We start from the raw sequence: 27,144 nt of genomic DNA on the forward strand, positions 1-27,144 counted from the left end.
ACAAAACTTAGTGAATAGGTAATCAATTGAAAAGGTTTTATTTACTTGTCAAATGATATAGCTGCAATAGTTGTACAGAAATTTCAGTATTACAGTGGTTCAAAGAACTCATCCCAGCCACTTTCTTCTTAAAGAGTTTGAGTTAGTTTTCAAAGCTTTGTGGCCTCAAAATATCCACTTTGCATAATTTATGATCAAGTTAGTTAGCATGATAATGGCATGTTCTGCAGTACATAACCAAGGAAACTGAAGTGCAAACGTATGAGAATCAAATGCAAACAGCAGCATTATTGGGAACTGGAAAAAAACAAACGATGGTTGAGTTCCAGTGTTTAACCTCACCCATCATGTCCTTCCGCAATGAAAAGGTATGAGGGACCATTGGTCAGACATAACAGCTCTAATATGGTGATACAACACTTACTCAGTCTTTCATACTTGCATCAAAATGAAGCCACTGGGGCGTTTGAGCACATGGGCAGAATGTCAAAGCTCATGCAAGGAATGCATATTTTCACTTCAGTGTAGAGAGAAAGTCACCTCACTCATACAATGCAGTAAGGCAAAGGAACATCAACATTAGCAGCATTTCTTCATCAAAATGATCGAATTAATCAGATTATTTGAACGTCACCAGTGCGTTATTTAAATCCATTTAGTCCTGGCTTGGTCAAAGCAGGTCTGCCAACTGCCACCATAGGCTGGCTAAGCTGCAAGCAGGGTCCTCCAACACTGTGCTGCAGCTGAGTCAGTGTGAAAGGATGTAGGATGCAGCTTTGATATGGTTTAACTGAAGGGTAAACAAAAGGAAGGGCTTGAAGCCTTTTTCTAAATTTGAACACAAAGTGAAGACAGGATAAGGGCAACAAAAAGAATCACATTTTAACTGTACAGCAATTAAATAAAAACTAAACCAAAGAAAATCAAAAGTTTACATCTTATTACTCTGTTGTTCTCAGAGAACATTTAGTCATTATTAAACCTAAAGTCCATAATACTCAATCCACCCCGGTGTCACCCCCATAACCTCTAGTTTTAAACACTGTAGACACAGCAGAATATATTACATTACATGACACTTTCAAGTAGTCTCAATACAACTTTAACAGCTGATTTGCCTTCATCCCAACTCTTTTGTAACATTTTAGTAGAAGCGGTGAAACGTGGGAATAATAAGGTTTCAGTTAAAGAGAAAAAACAAATGAAACCGCGTACCTCTGAGCCTCGTGCACAAGTTCCAGCTAGAAATTGCTGATGCTGAAAATCTGATTAACGTATGTCTACAGCAACAAAAATCTTCAAGTATCATGGCTGGATACTTACAGGTGATCTCAGTTTACATTATTATCAGTTTTTCCCATTCACACTCACTCACGTCACAAGATAGAATGCGAGTTTGACGCCTTTCTGCGATATCAGGGCATTCGCTTCAGAATCGGGGGTGGGGGGGGGGCACTGGGTCGGCACACAGAACAAAGATGGCCGAGTGTCATCATGGTCAGAGACAGAAGGATTAGCTCTTTCCCTGAGAGTTGCTCGAGGGAAAGGAGACTTCTCTCAGGGGATGCTTTCCGGAGATCTTTGGAGAAACCATCTTTGGGAAACAGCTGCAGTGCTTCTTTGTAGCCGGAGGGAGGGAGGGGGGGGTATACAAATCTGGTGCTGTGAGTCCTTCCTTTGACGCAGTCCAACAGTTCCATGTTTCTCCACCTCCATCTGACTTTTGCTCCTCTCCCTCTGGGTGTGGAATCCTCATGTCTCGACACAACGTCAGGCAACATCTGAATTTCAAGAGTAAAAAAGAAAAGAGTTTGGTTGTTATGAAAGCAAATGCTGAGCAAAACGGCGTTACTTCACACCATTCTGACTTAAGGATGAAAGATGAGGTAATCTTGTGGGGTAAAAAAAATAAATAAATAAATTCCTTTCACCTACTGTTTGTGCAATTGTGTTTTAAGGAATTATGTCCAAAACCTTATTGCTACATCTTTCCAGCCAATTTCCCCCCTTATTACGAACTAATGGCCACCTTGACCGCACACACTGTCCAGGGCGGAGGTGCAGGAGTGATGCGGCCTGTTACAGGCTTTTGTTTTTATTGTTACAGGCGCTGAAGTCTGATGAGTATTTAGTGCTGATTAACGTGGAACTGCACGTTTGATCAGATCCATCACTTCTATCCTTTCTCCTGAGAATGCTTCTTGTGTCACTGACTCAGCTTGAAGGTGAGCGAGCACATCTTCACAGGCAAGGTTTTCCACATCATCCCAGCCAGAGGGGTTAAGATCAATAACTTGATTCCTGGAATAAACACGCCTCGACACTGACGAAACGAGACTAAAAATTTCCCATATAGCGTGCTCATATACCAGACTGATAAATCTGCATCTCTCCACTTCGCACATGAAGATCATCTTAAATGATTATTAGAGCATGATGTTTATTCAGGACCCTGCGTTTAGTGGTTGTTCTCAGAGTAGAGAGTGAATGTCAGTTTTAATCAGACGCATCAATCAGATGTTTCCAACATAAAACAAACAACCAACACTTTTAATGCTGTGCAGCAGCAGTCCCAGTGATCAGGTAGCAGGGAAACCGGGTTGGGAACCATCACTCGAGAGTTGACAAAGTTAAAATAAATAAAAAAAATCGAACTACAAAGCTGTTAAGCTGGCAACAATAGAGCAATATATATATATATATTTTTTTTAAAGAATTGATATTAATTGGTTTCACCGGATCAGCCTAAAAATGAATTACTTACAGGGAAGTGAAGCTTGAAAGCATTTTAGTTAGAGAACAAACCTGGAGCTAAATCCATGTATATATGAGAAAAGTAATGTTTTGTGAATAATGAGGTACATAAGCCATAGTAGTAGAAGTGCTCGTGTTTCTTGGCCAGAAGTGCAGCAGTAACAGACTAAAATACACAACAGGCAGCATCACTTGTTCAATGCTCTCATGTACGATAATCAAATCAGCGAAAGTGGACAGATGTTAGAAGTGGGAACGCTTAGTGACCTGGTCCCTGCTGGGCTGATATATCCTCTACTCCACTCAGAGGCTTTAAAAGACCATTCTCTGTGAAGGCTATGACAGGAACTCTCCCCCCCTCCTCCTCGTTCTCCTGCTGCTGCTCCTCCTCTCCTTCAGGAGACGATAACCTGGAATGTGAAGGCAACACTATCACCTCCTCAAACTCCCCGTTCTCCCTGTAAAACACAGAGAATGGAAGTGAATGATCACACGTTTTTACCCTCGCTACAGTGACAGATAACATCAAGGTGTGATTAACTGAAGAGAGAATTATTTCTGGTGTTTGTGTGACTTCTTTCACTCGACCTCTGGCTCAGTGTTGTGCTGCTGGGGGTCGGGTCGGGGTCAGGCTGGCGAGTGTTGCCGTTACTAGTGTGTGTGAGGGACACCGTCACTGCAGACGGAGCAGGGGTCACTGATGATTAAAGAAAATCAATATGGCCGTCAGACACAGCATCATGGGAACATCAGAGGAAATATTTGAGAAGAGTAAAGGCATATCAAAGAAACGTATATCAAGTTACCGGCATCGTCTCCATTCCTGACTTTCTGGAAATGAGATATGAAAGAATGGGAATAAAAATATCTTAAAAGATCATTCTGTTGGATGTTTGCTAGATTTTTGCCGTGCATGAATTGTCACCTTTTCTGTTGTGTCTGAGCGTCTTGTTCTCTTCATGATCTCCTCAAGGCGCTGGTGGTTAGGAAAGAAAGAGAAGGTGTGATATGCTGAACATTATGAATAATGTGTTTTTATGTGTTAACTTATGTCACCTTCTTTCTCTCCTGGCGTTCAGCCTCCTCTTTCTGGAAGTGCTTCTCTCTCTCCTGCCTCAGTCGAGCCTCTTCCTCCTCTTTCTAATATACAAATACACACACACAAGTGCATGAGATGTCTCAGGAGCAGACCTAACTAGACTTAACCTTTAGTCCTAAATGAATTTTTCTAAATACAACACCTGTTTCTGGAGTCTCTCTGCCTCCTCTTTATCTTTCTGAAGTTTTTCCTCCTCTGCTTTTCTCTCCTCCTCCTCCTTCATTCTCCTCTCCTCTGCTTGCCGCTGAGCCTCCTCCTCTCTCCTTATTCTCTCTTCTGCCTTCCTGCGAGCCATCTCCTCCCTCGCTAATCTGTGTAGAGACAAGCTTCAGTCAATGATGCAAACACACACACACCTTTACTCTCATTCTTTTCTTTGCACAGCCAGCATACCTGGCCTGCTCCTCCTGTTGCCTTCGCTCCTCCTCCTCTCTCTCCCTCTGCTCACGTGCCAGCCGTCGATTTTCAGCCAGGATACGACTCGCCTCCTCGGGATTTGTGGTACCTGCTGAAGGTTTGTGGGCTGGAGGACTGCTTGCACTCTCTGTCGGCTCTGTCACTGTCTTATTCTGACCCAAGGGCTGAGGTCGAGGCTGAGGAGGGCTGAGAACCTGCTCTTCCTCCTCCTCTTGGGCTGCGGTGGGCGTCGAGGGTTGGGAGCTCTCAGGTGTAATCCTGACAGGTCGAAGGTTTCCAGGGTCTTCTGACCCTAAAGACTTCAGCAGCTTGGGGGTTGGAGGGCGCCCTGTTACCTTCTGAGGGGGTCTGAGTGCAAAGAAAAAAAAGGAAATGTAGATTTGCCCACAATCTCTAATGTCAAGCATTATAGCAACTTTCTTGTCTTCAGAACTATCTATAATACCAGATAAAACTCAGTTTATGCACCATGCAACATGCAACATGAGTGATATTCTCCTACCTGCCAGGAGAGGGCGCTGCCACTTTGCTTTTCTTCTTGCCAGGAGAAGCTGTGCGTTTGCTGGGGGGTAAAGTCAGAATGGGAGCCAGTGGAAGTGGCAGGTCGCTCCATGACTTCCTGACATTGTCACGATCCTTTCGCTGCCGGTGCAGGTGAAACAAAAAGAGAGAAAAAAAAATGCTTTTTAAAAACTTTTTTCATTTTTTAAAATTTTTTATTATACATAACCACATCAGGGCCAGGGTTGTACATCAATTTCCCTCCCAAATAACACTACTGTGGCCCAGCATCAATTGTCCCCTTTGGCCCCAACCTCCACATATACTGCCAAACATCTGGTCTTCCTTCCCAGCTTTTTGGAGGGCTATAAAGACATGCGATCTTAAATAGACAAGCAGGGATACAGGGTAGAAACAGGGAGTGGTCTGATGCAACGAGTGTGAAGAATCAAGTGCTCCACTGACAGCAGTTGTTGAAGATGATCATTAACAGGATTAGGCTTACACAGCCTTTCTTTCACCATGGATGACCTCTGGTACCAAGACATGAAACAAATGTGTTGGGAGGAGGCAGGGTTCGTACAAAACCCTTAAAATCAACCCTCTTTAAAAACACACCATCTCACACTGCATCCATTCTCTTGTTTAAAAGTGAAAAATAAATGCAATCCCACAGGAAATGGACATGACCTTGGGTATCCAAACATCAGCGAACGTGGTAGAAACGGTACACCTGTGGCATTGTGGAGTGGACCGGGATTATCTGTGTGCATGTCTGAGGGTCAGTGTGTGGAGATGTACAGAACAGAAGATGCCTTCACTCTAAAACCTTAATGGCATAAGCTGTGACAGCAGTGGACAGATGGACAGTGGATGTCACAGTATGTGTGTGTGTGTGTGTGTGTGTGTATCTGTGATGACAAACACTCTGACATTTCTGACTGAAAAAACACACTAACAACATACCGGATTTTTCGGGCTATAAAGCGCACCGGGTTATAAACCGCAATATCAGTGATTGACTGCTAACGGGTCTATTTTCATACATAAAGCGCACCGGGTTATAAGACGCATTAAACTAAACAAAACTCAGATAAATCAAACTTTATTCAACTCACTTGATAGCGTTGAGTTGAAATTCGCTTCTTAAGCATGTCTCTTAACAGGAGCCATTTTTGGGGCAGTGGGTATAGAAAATGAATGAATGAATGCACACACCTTAATGTTGAAGCACAGATCGTATTACTCTGCGAGGCTCGTGACTACGGTGGCCGTAATGCTCAGTCCATCAAGCAGTGCAGCTTCGTAGCTTATCAAGGCCGTGCTAAAACATTTTGACAGATTTTTGAGCGCCGTGTACCACATAAAAAAGAATTTAAAAAAAAAAAAAAAAAAAAAAAAAACCTAGACCTAATCGGTTCTAGGTCAGAAAGCACAACCAGAATTAATTCATACATTAGACGCACCGCATTTTAAGGCGCACTGTCGATTTTTTAGAAAATTAAAAGGATTTTAAGTGGGTCTTATGGTCCAAAAAATACGGTATTTAAAAAAAAAAAAAACTGCGTTTGAAAAACTGTGATAAACAATATTCCTGGAATTTTAAGAGCATTTAAGTCACTGATATATAATGGAGCAAAGCAAAAGCGTCCTTTCCAAGCGCAAAGAACGTTTTATTTCAGACACGTAAATGCGAGAAAGATGTATCACCTTGTCTGGCTCAGCAAATTTTTGTAATTCCTTCCATTTAAGCACTGTGAGAAAATGCTTAGGTAGAGAGAACTATGTTTATTCTGTCAACATGTTGGCCAAAATGCTGGCAACATTCCTATGTAAACAAACTTCCACCTAAATACAATACCTCAGTCGGCTAATATTACTGTGGTCACACGTTTGTATTGTACCATTTAATCACTGTCAAAGTCCACAATATCACCTACTTTAGCTCCAAGCATGCCAGTATTACTATTAGTCTTATTCCCAGTATGCACATGTCGATGACACCTCCTACCTGCATTGTTCCAGTGGTTCTCCTCCGTGGGGTCGTGGAGGACGAGATAGCCGTCTCCCTGCTGAGGTTCCTCTCCTGGCTGCGACAGTGAGGGATTGGCTGGGCCTGCAGGGCCTTAAAGGACATGGAGCCCATGGGGTGGCAGGACACTGAGCGAGGACACACAGGCAAGGCTACAGTAATGTACGAAGTGAGGGTGTTTTGAAGAAGTATGGATCAGAACAGTGGAAGAATTTGTGGGATACCAGTAAGGATTTGATAAAAAAGGAGCACAGAGCAAAGGATCAGGGAGGAAAGGAAGGATGTCAGATGGATAAAAAAAAGGGAAGCCATGGGTTTGGGAAGACCAGCAGAGGATTGAAAGGAAAGAAAATAAAATGTTTGGTAGAAACAGAGAAGAAAAGAAAGAAAGTGTTAGTGCTACTGATTGGAAGAACAGCTACAAACACACAGTAACCATCACTTTGGCATTACTGAATGAGACAGATCAATATAATTAATTGAACAGGAATTAGTCAGATTAAATGATCAAGTTTAAGGATAAACTAAACATCCAAAACTTTAACACGTTAAAAATGTTCCTTTTACTTTGAAACTCCAAGTTTAGATGAAAACAGAAAAGACTGGCAAACCAATAACTGATGTTGAATGCCGCAGTGTTGGAAGTGTTTCTATTTTACCATTCAGTCAAGTCAAACTACTCATAATCAAAGAAGAAGTGAGCATGCAGCGCAATACAGCACATAAACACACACTGTAGACAATATTGAAGAATAGGAAGAAATCCTCCCATTGGAAAAGTATCATAGTGATCAGTAGGTTTCAAATGGCAGCAAGTTGTTTAACCCTTACTGATGCTTTAAGTAGCATCTCATTCTTAAACGCTGTGTCGTACCAATGTTACTATGTTTAAGAAGGGTCAAATTATTATTCTGCAACTAATAAAAGTGGGTTAAGAACTGTCCAAAATATCAGTAAAACTCAAGGTTTTGGGACAAAAGAGCTACGTAGCCTCAACTGCGAGGTTATTTGAACAAAAAATAAATAAAAAGGTTCAATTTGTTATGAAGCATAAAGATCTGATGCGTCTGGATTTATCCTGTTCCAGAGTGATGGCAGCATCAGGGTAAGCAGAGCGGCAGATGAAGCGAGTACCCATCATGCCTGTGGTGGCAGATCATACAACTTATGATCTGTGGTTGCTTCAGTTGGTCAGGTTTCAGCAATGTTATGCGCCCAAAAACTGAAGCCAGACGACAAACTGAACAACCAGGTTTTTACATAAATAGATGTTTTTTTTCCTTCTTCGATTTCTTCCTGGATTAAATGACAGGATTCCTCAGGTTCATAAGATGTAAAAGTGGTTCAGGGAGTATGAGACAGATTACCCATCACACATTCAAGACTTAAACTCTTCTGAAACTCATTGGGACAGACATTACACAACCATCTCACTTTCCAACCGTCAATACAGAACAAAAATAAATACAAAAATAAATCCTGAGACATTACATTGGCTTACTGAAATAATAAATGCCATAATCAAAGCTAAAGGTGGTCCGTAGAAATCTAAGTGTGGGGACCCCCCCCCTAACACAGTAAAAAAACAAACAAAAAAAAAAAACCATTCTAAAGCTACTGCTGTCATGGTAACAGCAAAGGGAATCCAGGCATGGTATCAATCGCTGGATGCTTCCTGAACAGCTTATTTGTTTAGACTTTGGTGGGAGTGTGTGTTTTTGTGTGTGCATGTGAGAGCGAGCGTTGGGTGCCTGACACAAGCTGTTGAAGTTTCAGACAGCGTAATGCTTTAAGTCCGGCCAAATCTGATTAACATCCGAAACTACTTTGGTCAGGAGACTAAAATATAAACTATATAAATACTGTGGTAACAAATGACCAGCACAAGCGTCAGTGATTTAAGTGCATTTCCATGAGCATCTGTCTCTCTGACTACAGCCCACCTTCAGAACGGGCTTCACACTGAGATGTGTGTGTGTGTGTTACCTGTTTGCTCTCCTGACAGACTCATAGCACTGCGGCTGCGGGCCAGGTAGGAGTGCGTTGGCTGCTGCAGGCGGTTCACCACATTGCTCTCCCATGGCGTCAACGGAAGGCGGCGCAGCCCTTAACACACACATAACATCTGAGGTGTGATAACAGTTCAAACTATTAACTATCTGCTGATCAGCCCATGCAATCAGTCAAAGCAGATTACAACTTATGCATAATCACCAAAAGCGTGGCCCATTCCTGTCCCGCGACTGCATAGCAGCAGGTGAGAGCTAAAGTGAAGTTAAACTATGCACAACATACTTGCATGCACCAGGCTGTTAATTATGAGAAGAAGCAAACATCCTGCGGTGAAGCGCAAACAGAAGGCAAAATGCAGGGAGGGGAGCATTCAAATAAACACTGCGGCGCAAAGGTCAAACTGCACCTGCATTTTAGGAAACAGCCTTTTCTTCTACTATTATTTCATTTGGAATTCTGTGACATTTTCAGAGAAATAACCTGACAAGTTATACGCAAGCAAGTTAAAAATTTGGCCAATATCCCCATTGTATTTCAGAAGGAATATGGCAATATTGAGAAAATTATCTTCATGATAACCCAATTAGCTGTCTAAAATCTCCGAAGACAGCATAACAAGCAAAACATGCAGCCTTGTAGTACCAGGTTGGAGGTTTCAGGGTGCAGGGAAAAAGATCACGCCGGGCTGAAAACTGTACAAATAAATGAATCGTCTGTGCCACTTTGAATTCAAACGGTTCTTGGTCTAAACGTTTGTGTTACACCAAACTGTGTGCGGTTTCTCAGTGCCCACGTTCTAATGTGCAGAGATTGTTTTGGCACTATAACAATAGCTACATAATTGCTTATTAAGTGTAGGATGATAAATAAGTCTGACTATCTAAAATGTGGGTGTCAGTTCTTCCAGATGAGAAATAAACGGCATACTATGTTCCCACAAAAACAACAAGATTATCCTACAGAGGATTAGAGAAAGGGGTCAATTGTGTGCACACAATGTGTGCAAAGTGCAAACATTAACAGTGGATAGCAGCGAATGGTGAACTGTGGACAAAACATCATTTTGTTTGGTTTGTCGCGATGTTTAAGTTGACCTTATGCCAAAGCATTTACAAAGAAAAAAAAATTATGATGAGGAGAAGTACACATCTCTCTACAAATGCCCGTTTTGTGATTTTCCAACATCATTGAATGACAGTTTTCAGCCCATGACCTTTTTGCATTGCAACATTGAGTGTACAGTGTAACAGAGGACACCAAAAGTTGCTCTGAGGACACCTGTGTTTCTGTGCTGTGAGGTCGTCCCCTGATGTAGGCGGGGTTTGGACTGAGCTTTGCCTATAACAGGGGTGGAGGCTGTTCGCATTTGTAAACCTGTCAGCAACACCAAAGAACATCAAAGAATACATGAACTATTCGTCAACTTAGGACTGACAAAGTTTACACTTTAAAAACGATAGCTGAAATTTTGAAATGTGCTTATTTGCCGAGTCAGATGAGAGCATCAGTCCCACTCTCGTGTTGATCTGATAAATATGAAGCAACAGTCAACAGCTTGATGGCTCTGCTTAGCATAAGGAATGAAAAAGATCATCCAAATTATTTCCAATTTAGATTTTTATAACAAATTTGTTTAATCCCAATACAGACCTGAGAGAAAATAAATGATGAATATCTGTGGATTTACTGCTTTCTATAGAGTTTGCTACATGGTGTGCTCACAGGGATAATAAGACAGTTATTCAACAATGGCAACCATTCATACTCAGTTTTTTTGTGGATTAAGTGCTCTTTAGTAGTGATGATAGCTTTTTTTTCCCTGTTACCTTTAAACAGAGCAAGACTTGCCGTTTCCATTTGTCCATCATTTAAGCTAATCCATCTATCTGCGGGCTGCAGCTTCATATTTTTTGTCTAGTTACAGCAAGAAAGCAAGTAAGTTCTTTGCCCTTAATTCCTTATTTGGTTTACATCAAGGTCAACGAACTCTACAAAATAGTGTTAAGGAGACTGTCACAAAACATTAAGCTTAAACTAATGAAAATACTGTAAAAGATGCATCTAAAAGCAGATCATCCTAACTAGGGAAATGCCAGCTTTTGTGTGTGTGTGATGTTTGCTTTCATTACCTCGGTCGGGTGAGTGGAGGAGTGTGGCAGATGAGTAGGAGAGGCGCTTGGTAATGATGGGGTCTGCGTGTTTGGATAAATTCATAGTGGACACCGACCTTCTGTCGGCATCTAGGGTCAAAGAAAGATGATAAAAATGAATCAAAACAACAGGATGACTGAGAAAAATACAGAGGAGGAAAGAGAGCTGGAGCCAGCACTCACTGAGAGGATTCTCTACCTTGGTTAATTTAGGTTAGATGTGGAAAAACTACCAACACGGCTACAGAAAAGCAAACACACTGAAAAATTAATTAGTGCTAAATAGGTCACACATCAACTAAAATCAAAATGATTTGAATGATCCTGTGCTGTGGAAACAACTTCAGCAAACACACGGACTGCTACATGCAAAGAAACCATCAAATACTAACCATGCCACACACATTAGCCTACATGTATGCTAATGAGAGTGAGCTAGGATGGTGCTGTACAGTTACAGTGCTACTGCTAGCGTTCTAGCGCTAGCCAGCTAAGTGAAAAACACTGCTATAATATTCACATTGGGAGGTCATTCCATATCTGCGATAGTAACTGAAAGCACCCTGCATGTGCTCCAGTCCAGCAAGGTCGAGTGGATAGAGGAAAACTGACTCGACAAAACCTGGACCAAGGAGTGGAGAGAACAAAAGGCGGAGAAACAAAGAGCAGAGAGCAGGTAAAGGGAGAAAAAGAGCCAGAGAGAGGTTGAGTTTGAGAATGAGGGAGAGAAAGAACAGGGTGTGAGTAAGCAGTAACAACAGAGGCAGCGGATCTGAAAAGTTCAAATATAAACATGGCAGAACAATACAAGCAGAGGCAGGCAGACATATTTATACGAGAGAGACACATCAGGGAGACGACAAAGAAATATTCAATAAACCCCAAAGCATTAATATATATATAGAAAGAAAAGTGATCATATAATGGCATATTCTCTATCAGTATGGGGGTTGCAGAACAAGACTGTCTCAATACAATATAATGTCCATAGGAGAGTTTTGTGTTTGTGCAGCAACTCTGAAGGTGTGAGATGAAGTACCTGCTGATGTGCTGGGAATGTTTGTCTGCAGCGCTCCTCCCCAAGACCAGCGGTTGGGCTTCTGTGTGGTTTTCTGGCTCCTTTCCAGAGTGCGACGAATCACCGCCTCATGACGGGCCTTTGATCCGAACAGCCACAACGACAAAATCATCTGTCAGAAAGTACTGGTGCAATTTTTTTGCACTCTGAATGGGTACAGTGTATTCTGTTTGGTCTCTGAAAATGAAGGCTATCCCGTGTGCTGTACATCGCCATGGCAGCCATTATGAAAGACTCAAAAGGACACCAAAGCAATCTGTGTATCTCAGAGTAATCCTAAGATTATGAATGCTGCAATACCAAAAACACAGAGGTCCACAAAAGGTTTTTTTCCCCCAGCCATGTTCCCAAAGTACAGTAAAAACTAGCTGAGGCAGTAGCTAGCTGAAATAGCTGAGGCCTGGGTGCATTTGACAAATAAAATAATTACCAGCTACATGCATAGTATGTGCAGTTTGTCAAAATGCTGGTTTAATCCACAGACTGTAAGAAGTGAAAGCTGCTACTCTGATGCCACCCGCTGGTTTGTGAACTAAAGTCCTGAAGCATTGAGCTCAGACTTTGACTGTCGCTATGATGGCATTTTTACAGCATATTTGGATAAGAAGACTTCACTACAGAGTAATCAAAAAGTGTGCACCTTTGTAAATATGGAATTGCTCTCAGAAGGAGAACCAGCACACGTATCAGAAGGTGCGACTAATGTCTTCACAGTTACTTTTGGGAAAAAAACTTTTTAATTAGCATTATATGAGAGAAACTATGACCATTCTGTCGTGTGCTGGTGCAGCCAAATGTATTGTTTTGTTCTTTTAATGCTTCTGTCGGAATCTGAGAAATGGTTTTCATGAACATTGACAATTTTATATCAGGTTCTAGCATGTTTTCAAACAATGGTCAGGATCTTGCTTATTTGCTTAAAAGGAACCTTAGATCTCAGTGGCTTAAATCAATCAAAATTAAATCAAGTTAAAAGAGAAATGATTTGCTACTGAACAAGAGACCTACAATCTTTTCAAATGTTTCCTTTGTCTTAAGCTGCAAGAGTTCTAAGAACATCTGTGTGTGAGTGAAGAGTTTTCATGACTGAAGGTTTTGTATCACAATCAGTAATACTTGTTGCCAAATGCTCTCTTTGTTGGGGCAAAAATTGGGTCCATCCGAAAACTATTTGTGGCATTGTGACATCATATTTCCATTGATTTCAGTGTGCAAGTAAAAAGGAGAAATAAGAGTGCAAATAATAGGGGGATGTTTCAACTGCTGCTTGAATAAGAATATCACTTTATGAGAAAAGTGCAAAATCGGGATGAACATTCTTGCACACGATGCGTGAGTAAGTACCCGATCCTCATCCAGTTTTTGCCGTCGTTTCTCCTCCACAGCGGCCCGTCTCTTCTCCTCCTTTACCCGCTGCTCTTCCAGCCTTCTCCTTCTCTCCTCCAGGTGCTTCTCATAGTACTGCTTGGCTCGCTCCTCACGCGCCTGCCACTGAGCCTCCTTTGCAGCTGTGGCAGGTTGCACATATAGTGAACACACACATAATTAACACCGGTTTTGGCCTTCTTGCGCATTAATGTGTTCACATGGGTGCACACACTGGAAAAATTTCCCTTAGGCTTATACCGACAATGTGAAGGGTGAGCTGCACGTCATGTGACTAAGCTTTGGCACAAAACAAAAACCAAATCCCACAGCCGCTTAGCTGGAGCCAGGAGTATGCCTGCTGTAAAACTGCATTAGCATTGAGACACTTCAAGAAAATACACACAAACAAGCTTTAACTTTGTAAAACCCATCTGCTCCACTATGTCACTTATACACTGCTCCAAAAATAAAAGAAACCACCAGCCATTCTGAAACCTGTACCATAGACTGCCCTGTTATGCAACATGGAATCCGTGGCAACAGGGTGCCTGGCTTCAGCCTAGACTTTATGTAACAAATCAAGGAAACAGGCAATTCACCACAGCTACCAGGCCAAGGTTATGATATGTTGAGGGAAAGATGAACAAGAAAGTGAGGGATGCACTTTAAAGGGGAACGCTGGTATTTTTAAACCTAGACTTTATTTCTGGCATGAAATACGTTTATCTACTCACCGAGAACAGTTTGGTGAAAGTCCTTCGGAAGATATTTAGATAACTCCAGATACACGTCTATTCATATAATGGGAGAGAATGGGGGCATTGACAATACAGCCTCTAAATAAGGCATTAGCTGTCTTTATTTCACCAATACTTTAAGATGAATGAATGAACGCGTACTATTGCACTGTGAGTTCATCAGATTTTGACGACGTGGACGACAACTTTGAGTACGATGGATGTCCTTACCGGAGTAAATGAGCTGTGCTGCAGCGGCGGGGGGCGTCGATGATGTCATCCCAGTAGACGAGTGTGTAGAAAGCCCTCTATGAGCCCCCTGATAGCCGCCAATAACAACAATATTGCAGCTATGAACTAACAGAGCAATAGTACGCATTCATTCATTCATTCATTCATTCATTCATTCATTCATTCATTCGTCTTAAAGTATTGTTGAAATAAAGACAGATAATGCCTTATTTAGAGGCTGCATGTCTATGGTCCCGTTCACTCCGTTATATGGATCTGGAGGAATATAAATATCTTCCGAAGGACGACGACTTTCACTAAACTGCTCTCGGTGAGTAGATGAACGCATTTCATGCTAGAAATAAGGTCTAGGTTTAAAAATACCAGAGTTCCCCTTTAAGCATCATTGTTCAATGAATACTCACCATTCTGTTTCTCACGCTCCTCTCTGCGCTCACGGGCCAACCTCTGACGCTCGTCGATCTTGTTGAAAAGCAGCGAATCTGCCCCACAAACAACAGTTTAACAGCAACATTTTTTCTTTTTAAATCTATGAGCAATATCAAAAGCCTGGAAAAGGACAAGGAGTAGAAAAAACAAGGACTGATCTCGTTGTAATATACATCGATTTATCTGTGAGGTTTACCTGTTTTGGAAGCAGCATTACTACCGGGGCTGCTACTGGTGCGATTAGTGGTGGGAGTGGGGATAGGAGTCAGGGTGGGGGTGTAAATCTGCCCAGAGCCTGAAGAGCTGGGATGAGTCACTGAAGACAGTCTGCCATCCTCCGACTTATACAGAGGGTAGGATGCTGCAAAGAAAAGAAAGATGACAAGTTTCACAAAACTCCCAGGAGATAAAGCAGAGACAGGTGAACACAAAGCCATCATCATACAGTAGGAGGCTTTTTTAAATGTTATACTACCAAATGACACTCATACGCAGCGGCAGTGCTTCCACAGGAACTTTCCTCCATGGGTAAGGTTTGCCCATAACAGAGTGATTCTTAAAACAATTAAACATATCGCTGCATCTGGTGTTTTACCAAGTACTGCTCATTATATAAACTGTCATATGCAAGACAAACCCACTTCTACTGATGTTCAAGCACACCTGCTGGAATGGTTCATCTCTATACATGTTTAATCAATGGAATTTTGTACAGTCAAACTCAATATACTGTGGATTTGTATCAAATAACACCCAGAGGCTTTTTGAACACTTCTAGTGGTTAATCATATTGTGTGTAAATGTCAATAACACTTCATTACATATCAGTCCTTCTTTAAAATGAAGAATACACGGATATGGCTTTTAGCAATTCATTTGTTTCTCATTCTATTTTTACTAGATGGTGACTTATAGGGAAAGAGAGAACAGCTTGGAGCAGGAAAAATGGAAATACCCAATGAAATTGGTTGGTTCCCACTTCCCACGCTGCTGAGACTGACCATCTAAACTCGATCACAAAACACCTTTCAGCAGAGCAGCATTTGTCTCCTGATAATAGCAGCAGCTGTACGGTATTATCAGCACAGTATCATGTTCCTTATTTACAAAAAAAAAAAAAAAAAAAGCTATCTAGTTTAAAGTTAACCTTCGTTGAGATTACATTATCTCTGGTAGGCAATATCCAGTAAGACTTTCAATGATGTTCAAAAAATACTGCTGGTTAAAAAAAAACTTGCCATAGCGGAAGTCAGTAACAAAGCTTTACACGAGGGGCTTTACAGCATGTGATAAAAGTGGAAGAACTGCAACAATGCAGTGCATGATTACAGAGATGTGGAGGATTATGTGACACCGGCGGAGTTGCTTTAAACTCTGTAACTACCTGAAGGTATCAGAAACCATCTGTTTCAGATTTCCTTTTGTTTTGGGATACACAACGTATTTCATAACCTCGGCTGATGAATAGCACGCCAATGTTGCATGCAAATGCAATAATATGGTTTTATTAGCCATGTACTCGGTTTTCCTTGATAAGGACATGTGACGTGGGGCATTTTGCAAAGCTTGTGAAGGCACATGAGATCATTCAGATGAACAGTGAACAGGAAATTCTCAAAAGAATGATGATACCTCAACTGCAACAGAAACACAAAGTGTGTCCATACATGACCGGTAGACTTATTTGTACAAATGATCATGGTATGACTGCACTTCCTGATTACCTCAGGAAACCTGGCCTTGCCGCAACAGTGTTATTGGTGTCCCTTAAGTCATACTGAAGCATCATTAATGCATAAAGGTCCAAAAATAGAATGAATGTGAATGATATATTGTGGTACTGATGTGATATGATGAAAGGAAGCAGAGCAATACAGGCTTTGTGGATGAAAGAATGTTTAAAGTAGACAGAGAGTGGTGGTGTGAGAGGCACAAGGAGGCAACAAATGTGGAAAAAGGACTAGAATAGCCCGACTGTGTGTATGCTGCCTCTACAGTAATGTTGTGCTCTGCAGTTCAGCCTGACAAGAGGTAAAATGGGCATAAAACAATAGACAGTATGCTGTGCTTTATGTATTATGTCCCCAGTGAGTTGCAGTGTTTCCTCTCAGCTCGCGGCAATGATATGGATTAATTGCACTATCGAGCTCAGGGTGACTCAGCACTTTCAGGTCAGCGTTCTGGACAGGGAGCTTTTATAGTGGTCCTGACAGACACAAAAACAGGAAACTTGCACTGGCCTTTTTGAAGTTTGAGATGGAAGGCAGGCTAAATTAGTCAAGGAGGCAATTACAAATGTAATCAGTGTATAATTTGGTGACAAAGCTGTGCACAAATGTGCATTGACTGGGAGAAGTGAATGATGTGCAGACAAGTGAGAGAAAGAAGAGAAACTGTGACCAAATGTCCAAGAATGAAGATTTAAAACAATTACACATCCTCAAATCAGGGTAAATTGACAAGCTTCCTGTCCAATGCAACAAGTGAGCTCCCTACTGCAGTGATGAAGTCTCTCGTTTAAACTTGATACCAATCCTCCCTTGCCTGCATATTTCAACGCTGCTGGCATGTTGCAGAATGATATAAATCCAAACCTTTGCTGCCGTCTCCATCCAAAACACACTCGCTCGTTTTACAATGATTTACAAAAGAACTTGCTGGAAAAAGACATGAGGTCACGGCTGAAGAGGTATTACATGTCACTGTCTGTGGGGCATCTGCAGAGGTGTGTACACAAGCATTCACGAGTCTACACTGCCTCAGGTACATGTGGTTTTAAAGGCTATTGTTATAACAGGAAAGGCAGGACTGGGACTGTATACTCCTGCACCTAAATCATTTTCCTCAAATAAAAGATTGAGTTCATTGAGGGAAGGCTAATGTGCTGTGAGTAAATATTTAACTTTTGGTTGAAGGGGCTTTTGATTAAAAATAATAATGGCATAAATGAGATGACATGAAGTCTAAATGAGAAGTCAAATGCTTATATATATTTGCATTTAAAAAAGGCAAACTATCAAGGAGCTGCATCTATTTGTGTGAAATGAGTTCAAAGTCAACATCCAGTGACTGTCAAAGTGCAAAAGCCCTTTTCCTCAGTTTGACAGAATGCACTGGGGCACCACACAGGAACAAACCTGGAATGCTCTTCACCAAAGAGACAAAAAAATCCCTCTCTTAAAAAAACGGTCTGCCACAGAAGGGAACAAGAGGGAGGCAGTAAAATGGAGACAGGTCTACGGAAAGAAGACATTTGTATATACTTACTATCTAAATGAATAACTGCCAATCCATCACTTAGTACTGTGATTAGAGCATACAGGCTATAGTGCAGATATGATTAAAGATCGATCTACTTAATCTATGCACCCACTTTCACAGAAACAGGACATAATTGATTCTTGTGGGAAGTGTGTTAGAGTATCTGGAAGTAGTAATATAATCAGTACATCTGAGTAAGAGCAGAACACAATATGGGTAACATAAAGGAATAAACATGAAAGCTGTATGAAGCATGTATTTTTCTTCAAATGTGGGCCATACTTACACAACTCGCTTTACTTTCACTCACACACACAGTTACTGTGTTAAGGATGTTGCCATTTGGACAGCATCCAGAAGTCCCATTACCAAAGTATTTAAATATGTGATGCAGTGTATCCCATGATAAAGAATCAACTGCATGGGCATCCAATTGGTATTGCATCATTCTGTGTTTTTAATGCATGCGTGTACACAAAACTGTACATGTGGGTGGCTTGAAGTCATTTCAGACAAAAGATGCACATCCAATAGCCATATATTTAAGAGGTATCAAACAAAAACAACTCTATGCTGCAAAAACAAGAATGTGCAGTAAAACCAAACTTTTAAAGTGATGTTTTCTCAACCGATTACCATCTCAAGCTTCATTTAATAAGGCCTCTAAAACCTGAGGATGTTCATGTAAACATAAAACTGCCCATAAAAACATTTTCTTTTCAACTACTACAAAATTAGAGACGTGAAATCATAATCACCCAAGAGGTTAAACAGGTTTTATCGTAAATTTAGGACTTTGGATGTCTGACATGAATGTCACATCTGGCATAAAAGTTAAAAGCACATGTGTTACATTAAGTCTGAATGGGCTAGAAACAATTCAGCCATTTTCACCTAATCATACAATAATACAGGTTTAACATTTAGACTGAAGAACACGAAGTCTGACAGTGCAGCACATTCATAATAATTGACCTCGAGCTTATAAATATAGAGATCCCAGACAAAACATTCCTCCATTTCCTATATCCGGTCAATCCAGTTCAGGGTCGCCTAATCCAGCTGTAATTGGGCGAGAGGCAGGGACAGGTTGCCAGTCCATCACAGGGACGAAACAGAACCAACCAAACAGAAAGAAAGCAGTTTACTCGAGGCATTCTACCTACACAGTGAGTGAGGTTACCGAAGATCAAAGGGTATCCTGTTAGTTGTATGTGTGGCCATGTCAATGCAATGCAGGGATTTAATGTGACCACACTGTAAATGGGAGTAAACCACGTAAAGACTGTAGTGTAGATTGGCCGAATCCCTAATATTCAAACTTAGGGGGAAAAACGATAAATAAATGGAGGAATAGTTTGAATAGCCTGCAATCATAGCTATTAAAAAAGTGCAAGCTGAGAAGAAACACCATTTTATTTTCAACTTAATGGCGCTTGTGGTCCAATCATCAACCTAAATAATCTATCCAAATAATCAAAAGAAAACAGTTAGTGAGCAAACACAAAGGTTTCTCACAAATAAACTGTCTGATAGAAACAACAAAACCCAACTTCTATTACAAACAGTTCATACAGTTGCTCTAATTCCATATAAAACCTGTGGGATTCTTGAACTATCAAGTACTCACACTTCATAAACACCCTTTTTTTATTAAGTGTTATCCAGAATTCTGTACACTTTTCTTTGTAAGTATGCCTTCTCAAGCCTTCCTACGGTACTAAATATTTTAGCACAGAGAGGCTTTGTAATCCGAACATAAATATTAATAAAAAACAGAAACTTCTCCCTGATCTGATGTACTTGTGGCACAGCTGTGTCCTCTGACTGCATGTCAAAGACTTATCCATATTTTCTAGAGGTCATTAAGCCAACAAACCTCAAATAGCTCTGAGTATATTTGCTTATGCGCACTGGCCAGCAGTTTAACAGCCTTTGCAAACACACTAGGGTCAGTTTGATGTGCAGCATAATTGTGCCTGCCAATAATAAAAGCTTGTTTACAACCTGGTGGACTTGAAGATATCAAGATCTGTGGCAATGCTCACACAATGTTAAGTTGTATGGGTGCATGCTGCAGATGTTAAACCTTAGTTGCACGTCATTCCCCGGCTCTTTCCCACATTTTTTATCCGCATCAAAACTCTAGTCTTTACCTGGATTGTGAGTCATAATTTCAGGCGTGTCGATTCAAAGATGAGACCTGTCCGCCTGGCCAATACCTCCACTCCAACTAGTTGAATCTGAGGGCATTTTTCCCTACTTCCTGAAAACATCCTTCACAACTGAAGATAAGCTCAAATTCAAAGTCCATGATAAAGCCAAGGGAACAAATGAGAACACTGGAAGAAAAAACAAACAAAAAAAGTCAAATTTCCATCCAAAACTCCTTTTAAAGTGAAGGAAAAGCGAGAAACGAAAACAAGAGGTCAGTTCGTGTCACTACTGTTGACAGGCAGTGAGAGGCGGGTTGTAGCGACTCTCCAGCCCCCATCCTTTTGTCTATGTGCGTGTATGTGTACATGCATTTAACAACAGTGTGTGTAACTGAGAGTGAGACATAGGGAGAGTGTGACTGTTTAATCTGCCCCTCCTTCCTCTTGTGCTCCGTGTGTGCATGTGTGCGCACACCCTCCCCACCCCCAATCTATCTGCATTCACTGCCAGTCAGATTAAATGGTCAGAGTTGGCGATTAATGCTCTGCTGTCCAGGCCAGTGGGTAACAGGCAAGCACACTCTGCAGCTCCTTCCTCCCCTGCTGCCTGAGAGGATTAGCTGCTGCTAATGCTAAGCCAAACTATAACCTCCAACCACCAGAGAGGCAAAGGGGGCAGGGATGGGAGCCTTCCTTTATAGTCCTGGGACAGGCATTCAGGCTTGGATAAAAGGTGCAAGAATGGTGGCTTCTGTTTTTGTAGTCTAAGCTGTATTCATTGCACATTGCAGGCACGATTCAGCCTTAATAATGAGGGAAATGCCTGGTGTTACCAAAGATTACTAGGAAATTTTTATGTTACAGAAAATATATTAAGCAATTTGTCAATGACATTAGGGTTTTCATACAAACAAATAACACAAATTATCCAGCAAAACACTGAGTACTGGGCTATGTTCTTATGTCTCTGAAGCACAGTTTATTATTTTTGTGACATGGCTATTGAAGACTACGTTTTTCCAGATAAATGTAAAGAGTAGGCTTCGTGTAAAACTTTTAGATAACTCCAAGAGTTCACGGTCTTCACTTCAATCTCCCTGCTTGCTACCCTTCACTCCTGAAAAGAATTTGAAAAGCTCAGTTCTCTCTTGATACAGCCAGCTGGCTTGCAAAAATATTCAACCCTCTTGGCATTTTCCTTCCCCCCCCCCCCAACAAATCAACACAAAATTAATCCAAACCTGTTAAGCAAAATGGAAAAAATATCAAAAGTAAAAAAAGACAAAACGATGTGTGCATATGTGTTCACCTCCAAAGTCAGTACTTTTAGAGCCATCTTTTACAGTAATACACCTAAAGTCTCTTGGGTGATGTCTCTATCAGCTTGGCACATCTTGCCACTGGGATCCGACCAGAGGACCCTCTTCCATATGTTTAGTGGCTCTCCCACATGTCTTCTGGCAAAGTTTTCTGAGAGCAAAGGCTTTTTTCTGGACAATCTTGCATACAAAGCATTGTGTGTGAGTGTACAGTCTATAATGGTCCTAACAGATACACCGGTCTCTTATTCAGTATGCAATACGATACCACCTAAAAAATAAATCATTACAACTTGTTATTTACACTCCCACAAGTCTTCAGATTCTGAATGCGAATCAAACAGAAAACGAGAAACGGCTGTTTCTTGTTGGCACTCGCCAAAACATTTTCCGTTGTGCCACTTAAAAAGGAAAGTGTGACTGCAGACATACGCTGGCCTGTTAACTGACTGCTGTGCTTACTTGTGCACTGCGGCCACATACACCTTCATCCGCTGCCCTTGTCTTGACCCAATCTTGCCTTGTCAGCTGATTTTCCCTTCCACAAACAAAACTGTCCTTCATCATCAAACCAGTCAGCCAGCTGTGTCTGAAGGGCTCAGTTTGATGGGTAAAAAGGCAAGAGCAAGCAGCACCCGCTTACAGTGCAACAAACAAATGTAGACACAATCACACACACCTTTTATGACAGAACACAGCATTTTTTTTAGCATTCATGCTCCTTGCACATTTATTTACTATCATTAGAAAAAGATGAACAAATAGGCACAGGACTTCAGGGATCCATATTTTCAGGCTTTCTGCTGCTGTGACGCTCTAGGGACTGGTTAAACATTTCTCTGCCCCACTAAAAACTCTCTGTTCCAGATAATGCCCTCACTCACTTTTACAAGCTCGCACACACACATAATTTAACACCGCACTCAAACATGCAAACTGACTTTACATCCCTGTCAGTTTCCCTCCCTGCTTCCCCATCATACCTTTTTTCTTCCTCTTGAACACATTTCTCTGTCTCTGTATCTCCTCTTCCTCAGTGATGGTGAAGAGTGACAGGTTAGCCGAATGGCTGCCTTCCCTCCTCAGCTTCCACTTGCTTTGGGAAGACTTGCTTCCATCATTTCCTCCTCTTCGTCCTTTCCTATCTGGCATTGCCTGTCCTGTTGCTAACACTTGAGCCCCTGACTAACTCACCCAACCCCTGCCCATCCCACCCTGGGGTAGTGGGTGGGGGTAGGGTCAGTCCTGGGTGCCAGAAGATGATGGAGGTCAGGGTGTCTTTTCTGTGAAGATGTAGGTAGCTAACAGCTAAATGCTAACAGCTATCTATATCTAGCTACACATGAAAGAAGAGGGTTATAGAGATGGAGAAAAGTAGAGAAAATAATGAGAACGCTGAAACTGATGAGTAAAGAAAAAGTGAAATGAGGAAAGAGTGTGAAAGAGAAACAGAACAGCTCACTTTCCCATATCTATACTGCTTGCGATGGCAGTGCCAAGGCATAGAGTGCGAGGATGAGCTCTTGTAGTGTGCCTCAGAAAAGAAGATTTAATCCAGAAGAGTGACTCAGGCGAGATCTGTAAGTACTGCACTACTCTGGCTCCTGCACTCCTTCAGAGATGCTGCCTCTACTTTTACAGCAATCCATTTAGTTCTTCCTCGCAACATCTATTCCACTAACTCAAACTTGTCAGAAGAATCCCATCACACAGGCAGCAGCTTTACAGTATACACACGCATACATGGGGAGCAAAAAAAGAGGCCGGCAGAGCTGTTAAAATATTCAGTGCAAATCCAGCAGTGGAAGGTGAGCCGGTGCCAGTACAGGGTTTCCCTGACAACAGCAGCCTGTGGACCAATGAATCGGTGGGTGAGTGGAAGTGTGAGAGCAAAGGACGGGCACGCTTTAATGTAATGAACACAGATGGACAAACTACCATGGATTCACTCACAGGCACACAATAAATCAAACAATGCAGTACTGGAGCCGTCTGCGTGGAAGGGGTGTGTCCAGAGAGCACATGGTATCTGGTCCTGCCCCCATCCTCCACTTAAAGAGCCATCAGCTTTTTGACATATCATGGTTGTATGACGAAACGGCCAATCTTTCAATTCAGAGCTCGCTCTTCATAAGTGAACAGAAGTAACTTTACGTGCTTCATCAGTAGACCCTAAGATTTGCACTACTTTACTTCATATACTTGCCCGTAAAGTATACTCTGGTGCAGATATCATGGAATTGAGGCAGAAAAGGTACGTAAGTAAATACAGTAACTGAAGGCCACATTACTGCAGCAGAATAATATAAAATAGCAGTGCAAAAACCAGCCTAAGCAAGCTTTACAAGAGGTTTAGCTCATATCTTCAAAAACTAATGCAGAGACTAAATAAGCAGCATAACAGATTAAGACCTTGTGACATCCACACACCATGCAAGAAAAACATTTAACAGCATTTAAAGAAACAACCTCTGAGAGCTAACTTGGCTCTGATCTACAAGTTCTCTTCTTACTGTACTTTTTTAAAAAGTGAATAGTAGTTCAATATATTGGTTATTTATCATAATGTATGTAAATATATATATTAAAAAAAAAATCACAACTTATTTTGGAGATAACAAATGAAGGAATTCAGGGGAAAACCTAAGCACCTGCTGCCTCGTCTCCTAAGGGAGAGCACATGCTGCACAAGCCAACACATTCATGGACGAGCAATCTGATCTTTGTCCCTGCAGGACAGAGCCTTCCTGTAACCCTACACTTGGACTTTAACCTTATCAGTTCGTGCTACACGCCCTTCTCACACCTAATTAGCACAGAATTATATCAGTGAGTATCTGACAGGGACACAAACAGGGATTACAATTTTCAACACAGTATGAGAGGCTTGTTTTCAAATTACAACTCAAGAAGCACACTTTAGGAATATTTCTCAATGTTCACAACACCACAACATAACTCTCCCCTTGGCATTTGCCCCTGTATTTAGTTTACAAGAACAAGATACAAGCCACTTCCTGGGTTGATGTCCTCAGGTTGTGGTATCAGGTTTGACACATCGTGAAATTAAAGGCGGACGTTCGCATGAGAAAATCCCCCTGCTCATACGATGTGGACGACAGGATCAGAGGGGGAAACCACTGCTGCTGAGCCACTAGAGCAACTGAATACACTAAACCATAGACGCGTATGCTCTGAACTGTGCAGTCGTTTACGCACAACAGCATAGAAATATTTTTGATGGAAGTTGCTTATACATGCTTGAAATGAGCCGTCTTGTGTCCTGCAGCAGGCTGCAGAAAGTTAAAGTGAAAGGTTGATTTATGCACTTATTTATTTTTTGCTAGTTGGATCATAAATGATGTCATTTAAACTTTTTAATTAGCGGTGCCCTTCAAAATCCCTGACTCTCAGCGTTGTGGCTAGTGTCACAATACAGGGAATTTCTCATTTTAACAGAATATTAATGGTCAACGGCACTTTCACTACAATGGGAAAGAGTTGCAACTGAGGACATGCATTTTGGATTCCGAGTCTAAGTACGAACGTTGCATCTCCTCCACAACAAGTTCATTATTGTCTTTTACAGTGAGAGTTTTAAGCTTAAGTAAAAGCAAGCCGTTTCTGATTGGAAGCATCATTATCCTCCCCGCCGGGCTTATGCACCGGTGTTGAAACACCGGCTTACAAGTGTTTCTTAACATCAAAGGTCAGTTGAGACCTTTCAAGCCAATACACCTTTATGGTGGCCCTACCCTTGCACAATTTGCATTTCACTGCCATTTTGCTCCTGTGCATTTCCAGAGGAAATTCTAAATTCTATGGCCAGTACTTTCCACATCATCAAGGCTCACATTGCACGCTGGCACATTCTATTTCAAGTGGCAACGGCCGGAATACGACTCATTTTAACCATGTGGAAAAGACCGTTTTTGTTTGGGTTTTTTTCCATCCCAAAACAAAATTTCTTTTAAAAAAGTGCAGCCTGTACAGCTCTACAATGCTCAACCCTATGCTAAACTAAAAGGTTTCAAAGCACAGCAGCGAAGGGGTAATGTGAGACCACTTTGCCATCTTCAACAAGAAGATGAGTAAGTTAGTCCCATTTATACAGTGAAATGAACTTGAGTTGAAGTAATTTGGGACTACAGAGGACACAGCCCGAACATGACGTCACAGCAGGCGCTTTGCTAATTACAGTAGATAAAAAACACCTGCTGTTTCTTTGCTAAATTGGGGCGTGGCTACAGCTGAAACCATTTTTTCTTTCTTTTTTTTTAAACAAAACAAAAACAAAACATTTTTAATTTCAAGTAACAAAAGCGAAATAGTACCATCTTGTTGTCTGTGAGTCAGAGTTAAATTACTGCAAAGGCGCATGTCTAATAATAGTGGCTACTACTCAGTTATTAAACTGACCCACAATTTAATCTCATTTTAAGATTTCATCTTATATTCTGCTGTTTTGAGACAGACCGAGTTCATCTTATCCACTTTTAAATGACGAATAACAAACCCAGTAAGTACCATGAGTGACCATTTCCAATCCAAAAGTAAAAAAAAAAAAGACGACATGACGTCATAAATTAGCTTTTTGTTTTTTACCCCCCCCCCCCCTCTTCGGAAAACTTTCAGTATTAAAAGCCCAGCCAGCCAATACAGATAAACTAAGGTAATATTTTATTTAGAAAATATCCTCAGAAGTCAGAGAACAAACTCATAGCCTGAAGACATGTCACAAGTCTAGCTCCTGCCATCACAAAAACTGGCCTCTTTATTTAATCCACCTGTCAAGTCATCTGTAGTCATTCAGACCAGTGGAGAAAATGTCAGCAACAGGTGTCTGCCAGTGACGGAGCAGCTCACGATGTCTCCCAACTACCACAAAGGTAAAACTAAAAACACTTGAGTGGTTTAAAGAAGAGGTCGTGTTTAACAAACGTAACCGGTTGAGTGAGTTAGTTGATAGGTAATCCCATTCCCGTGACCGACCGGCTCCGAGCTCTCGAGCCTGTAATTCAGTGTCAATGTTTACAACAAAAAAAAAAAAAACACAGGCACTACGCCGACCAGTCTGTCACACTTCTAAAGTTCTTTCACTTGAAAAGGTTGTCAAAGTCAGGTTTCCTGCCGACAGGAGCTCACCTTGGGACTCCGGAGGAGATGTGTCGCTGCCATCCTGGTCCGCCATTTCTCCTGACGTCAGCTGAGAGGGATCAGCGGCGGCAGGAACCCGTGGGACCCGCTGGAATGATCCCCAGACCGATCGGGACCGGGGCCCCTCCCACGCGCAGGTAGCCGCGACACATGCCACAGTCAAGTCAGCGACGTTGAATTAAACTTTTGTATGTGTGGTGAATAAAATAATGTAATTTATGTGCAAAATAAACTTTTGATACACTTTAATTAATGGATGTTGTGCTTCATAAACCTCACATAAGTCATGGGCGATAAAAGTGCAGGAGTTAATGACTTACTGTATGTTTGGGGAAAAACAAGAGCCAAGTTCGCTTCAGCCTCACTGAGGATATGCTGCATTATGCAGACTCAGAGCTTTAAATGGGGCAAAGTGAAACGA

General features: G+C 41.5%; 1 protein-coding gene across 5 annotated transcripts; it reads right to left on the minus strand.

Moving 5' to 3' along the window:
* Positions 1-15: 15 nt before the first annotated feature.
* map7b (microtubule-associated protein 7b) lies at positions 16-26,897 on the minus strand. Of its 5 annotated transcripts, none has more exons than XM_072361975.1 (19): positions 26,712-26,897; positions 15,027-15,191; positions 14,806-14,883; positions 13,389-13,552; positions 12,006-12,123; positions 11,487-11,588; positions 10,946-11,056; positions 10,095-10,190; positions 8,790-8,909; positions 6,783-6,931; positions 4,773-4,912; positions 4,247-4,618; positions 3,996-4,164; positions 3,811-3,894; positions 3,680-3,730; positions 3,561-3,585; positions 3,343-3,451; positions 3,022-3,212; positions 16-1,781 (listed from the first exon to the last, which is right to left on the minus strand). In XM_072361975.1, the coding sequence occupies exons 1-19, from the start codon at positions 26,755-26,757 to the stop codon at positions 1,771-1,773; spliced, it is 2,301 nt and encodes a 766-aa protein (XP_072218076.1). In that variant the 5' UTR covers positions 26,758-26,897; the 3' UTR covers positions 16-1,770. The 5 variants fall into 5 exon arrangements, with proteins under 5 accessions (XP_072218076.1, XP_072218075.1, XP_072218077.1 ...); XM_072361974.1 differs by having other exon boundaries at positions 6,783-6,955; XM_072361976.1 differs by lacking the exon at positions 10,095-10,190 and having other exon boundaries at positions 6,783-6,955; positions 26,712-26,896.
* Between the last annotated feature and the right edge of the window lie 247 nt (positions 26,898-27,144).

This window comes from Leuresthes tenuis, unplaced genomic scaffold, assembly GCF_036924035.1.
Source record: "Leuresthes tenuis unplaced genomic scaffold, fLeuTen1.0.hap1 SCAF_13, whole genome shotgun sequence".
In the NCBI taxonomy this organism is placed as follows: domain Eukaryota; kingdom Metazoa; phylum Chordata; class Actinopteri; order Atheriniformes; family Atherinopsidae; genus Leuresthes; species Leuresthes tenuis.

Coding starts and splice junctions, on each gene's coding strand:
- map7b (XM_072361974.1), bottom strand. CDS start 26,757: ATGGCGGACCAGGATGGCAGCGACACATCTCCTCCGGAGTCCCAAG. Junction 14,884..15,026: donor TAATGCTGCTTCCAAAACAG/GTAAACCTCACA, acceptor TTTGTGGGGCAG/ATTCGCTGCTTTTCAACAAG. Junction 3,895..3,995: donor CAGAGAGACTCCAGAAACAG/GTGTTGTATTTA, acceptor TTTGTATATTAG/AAAGAGGAGGAAGAGGCTCG.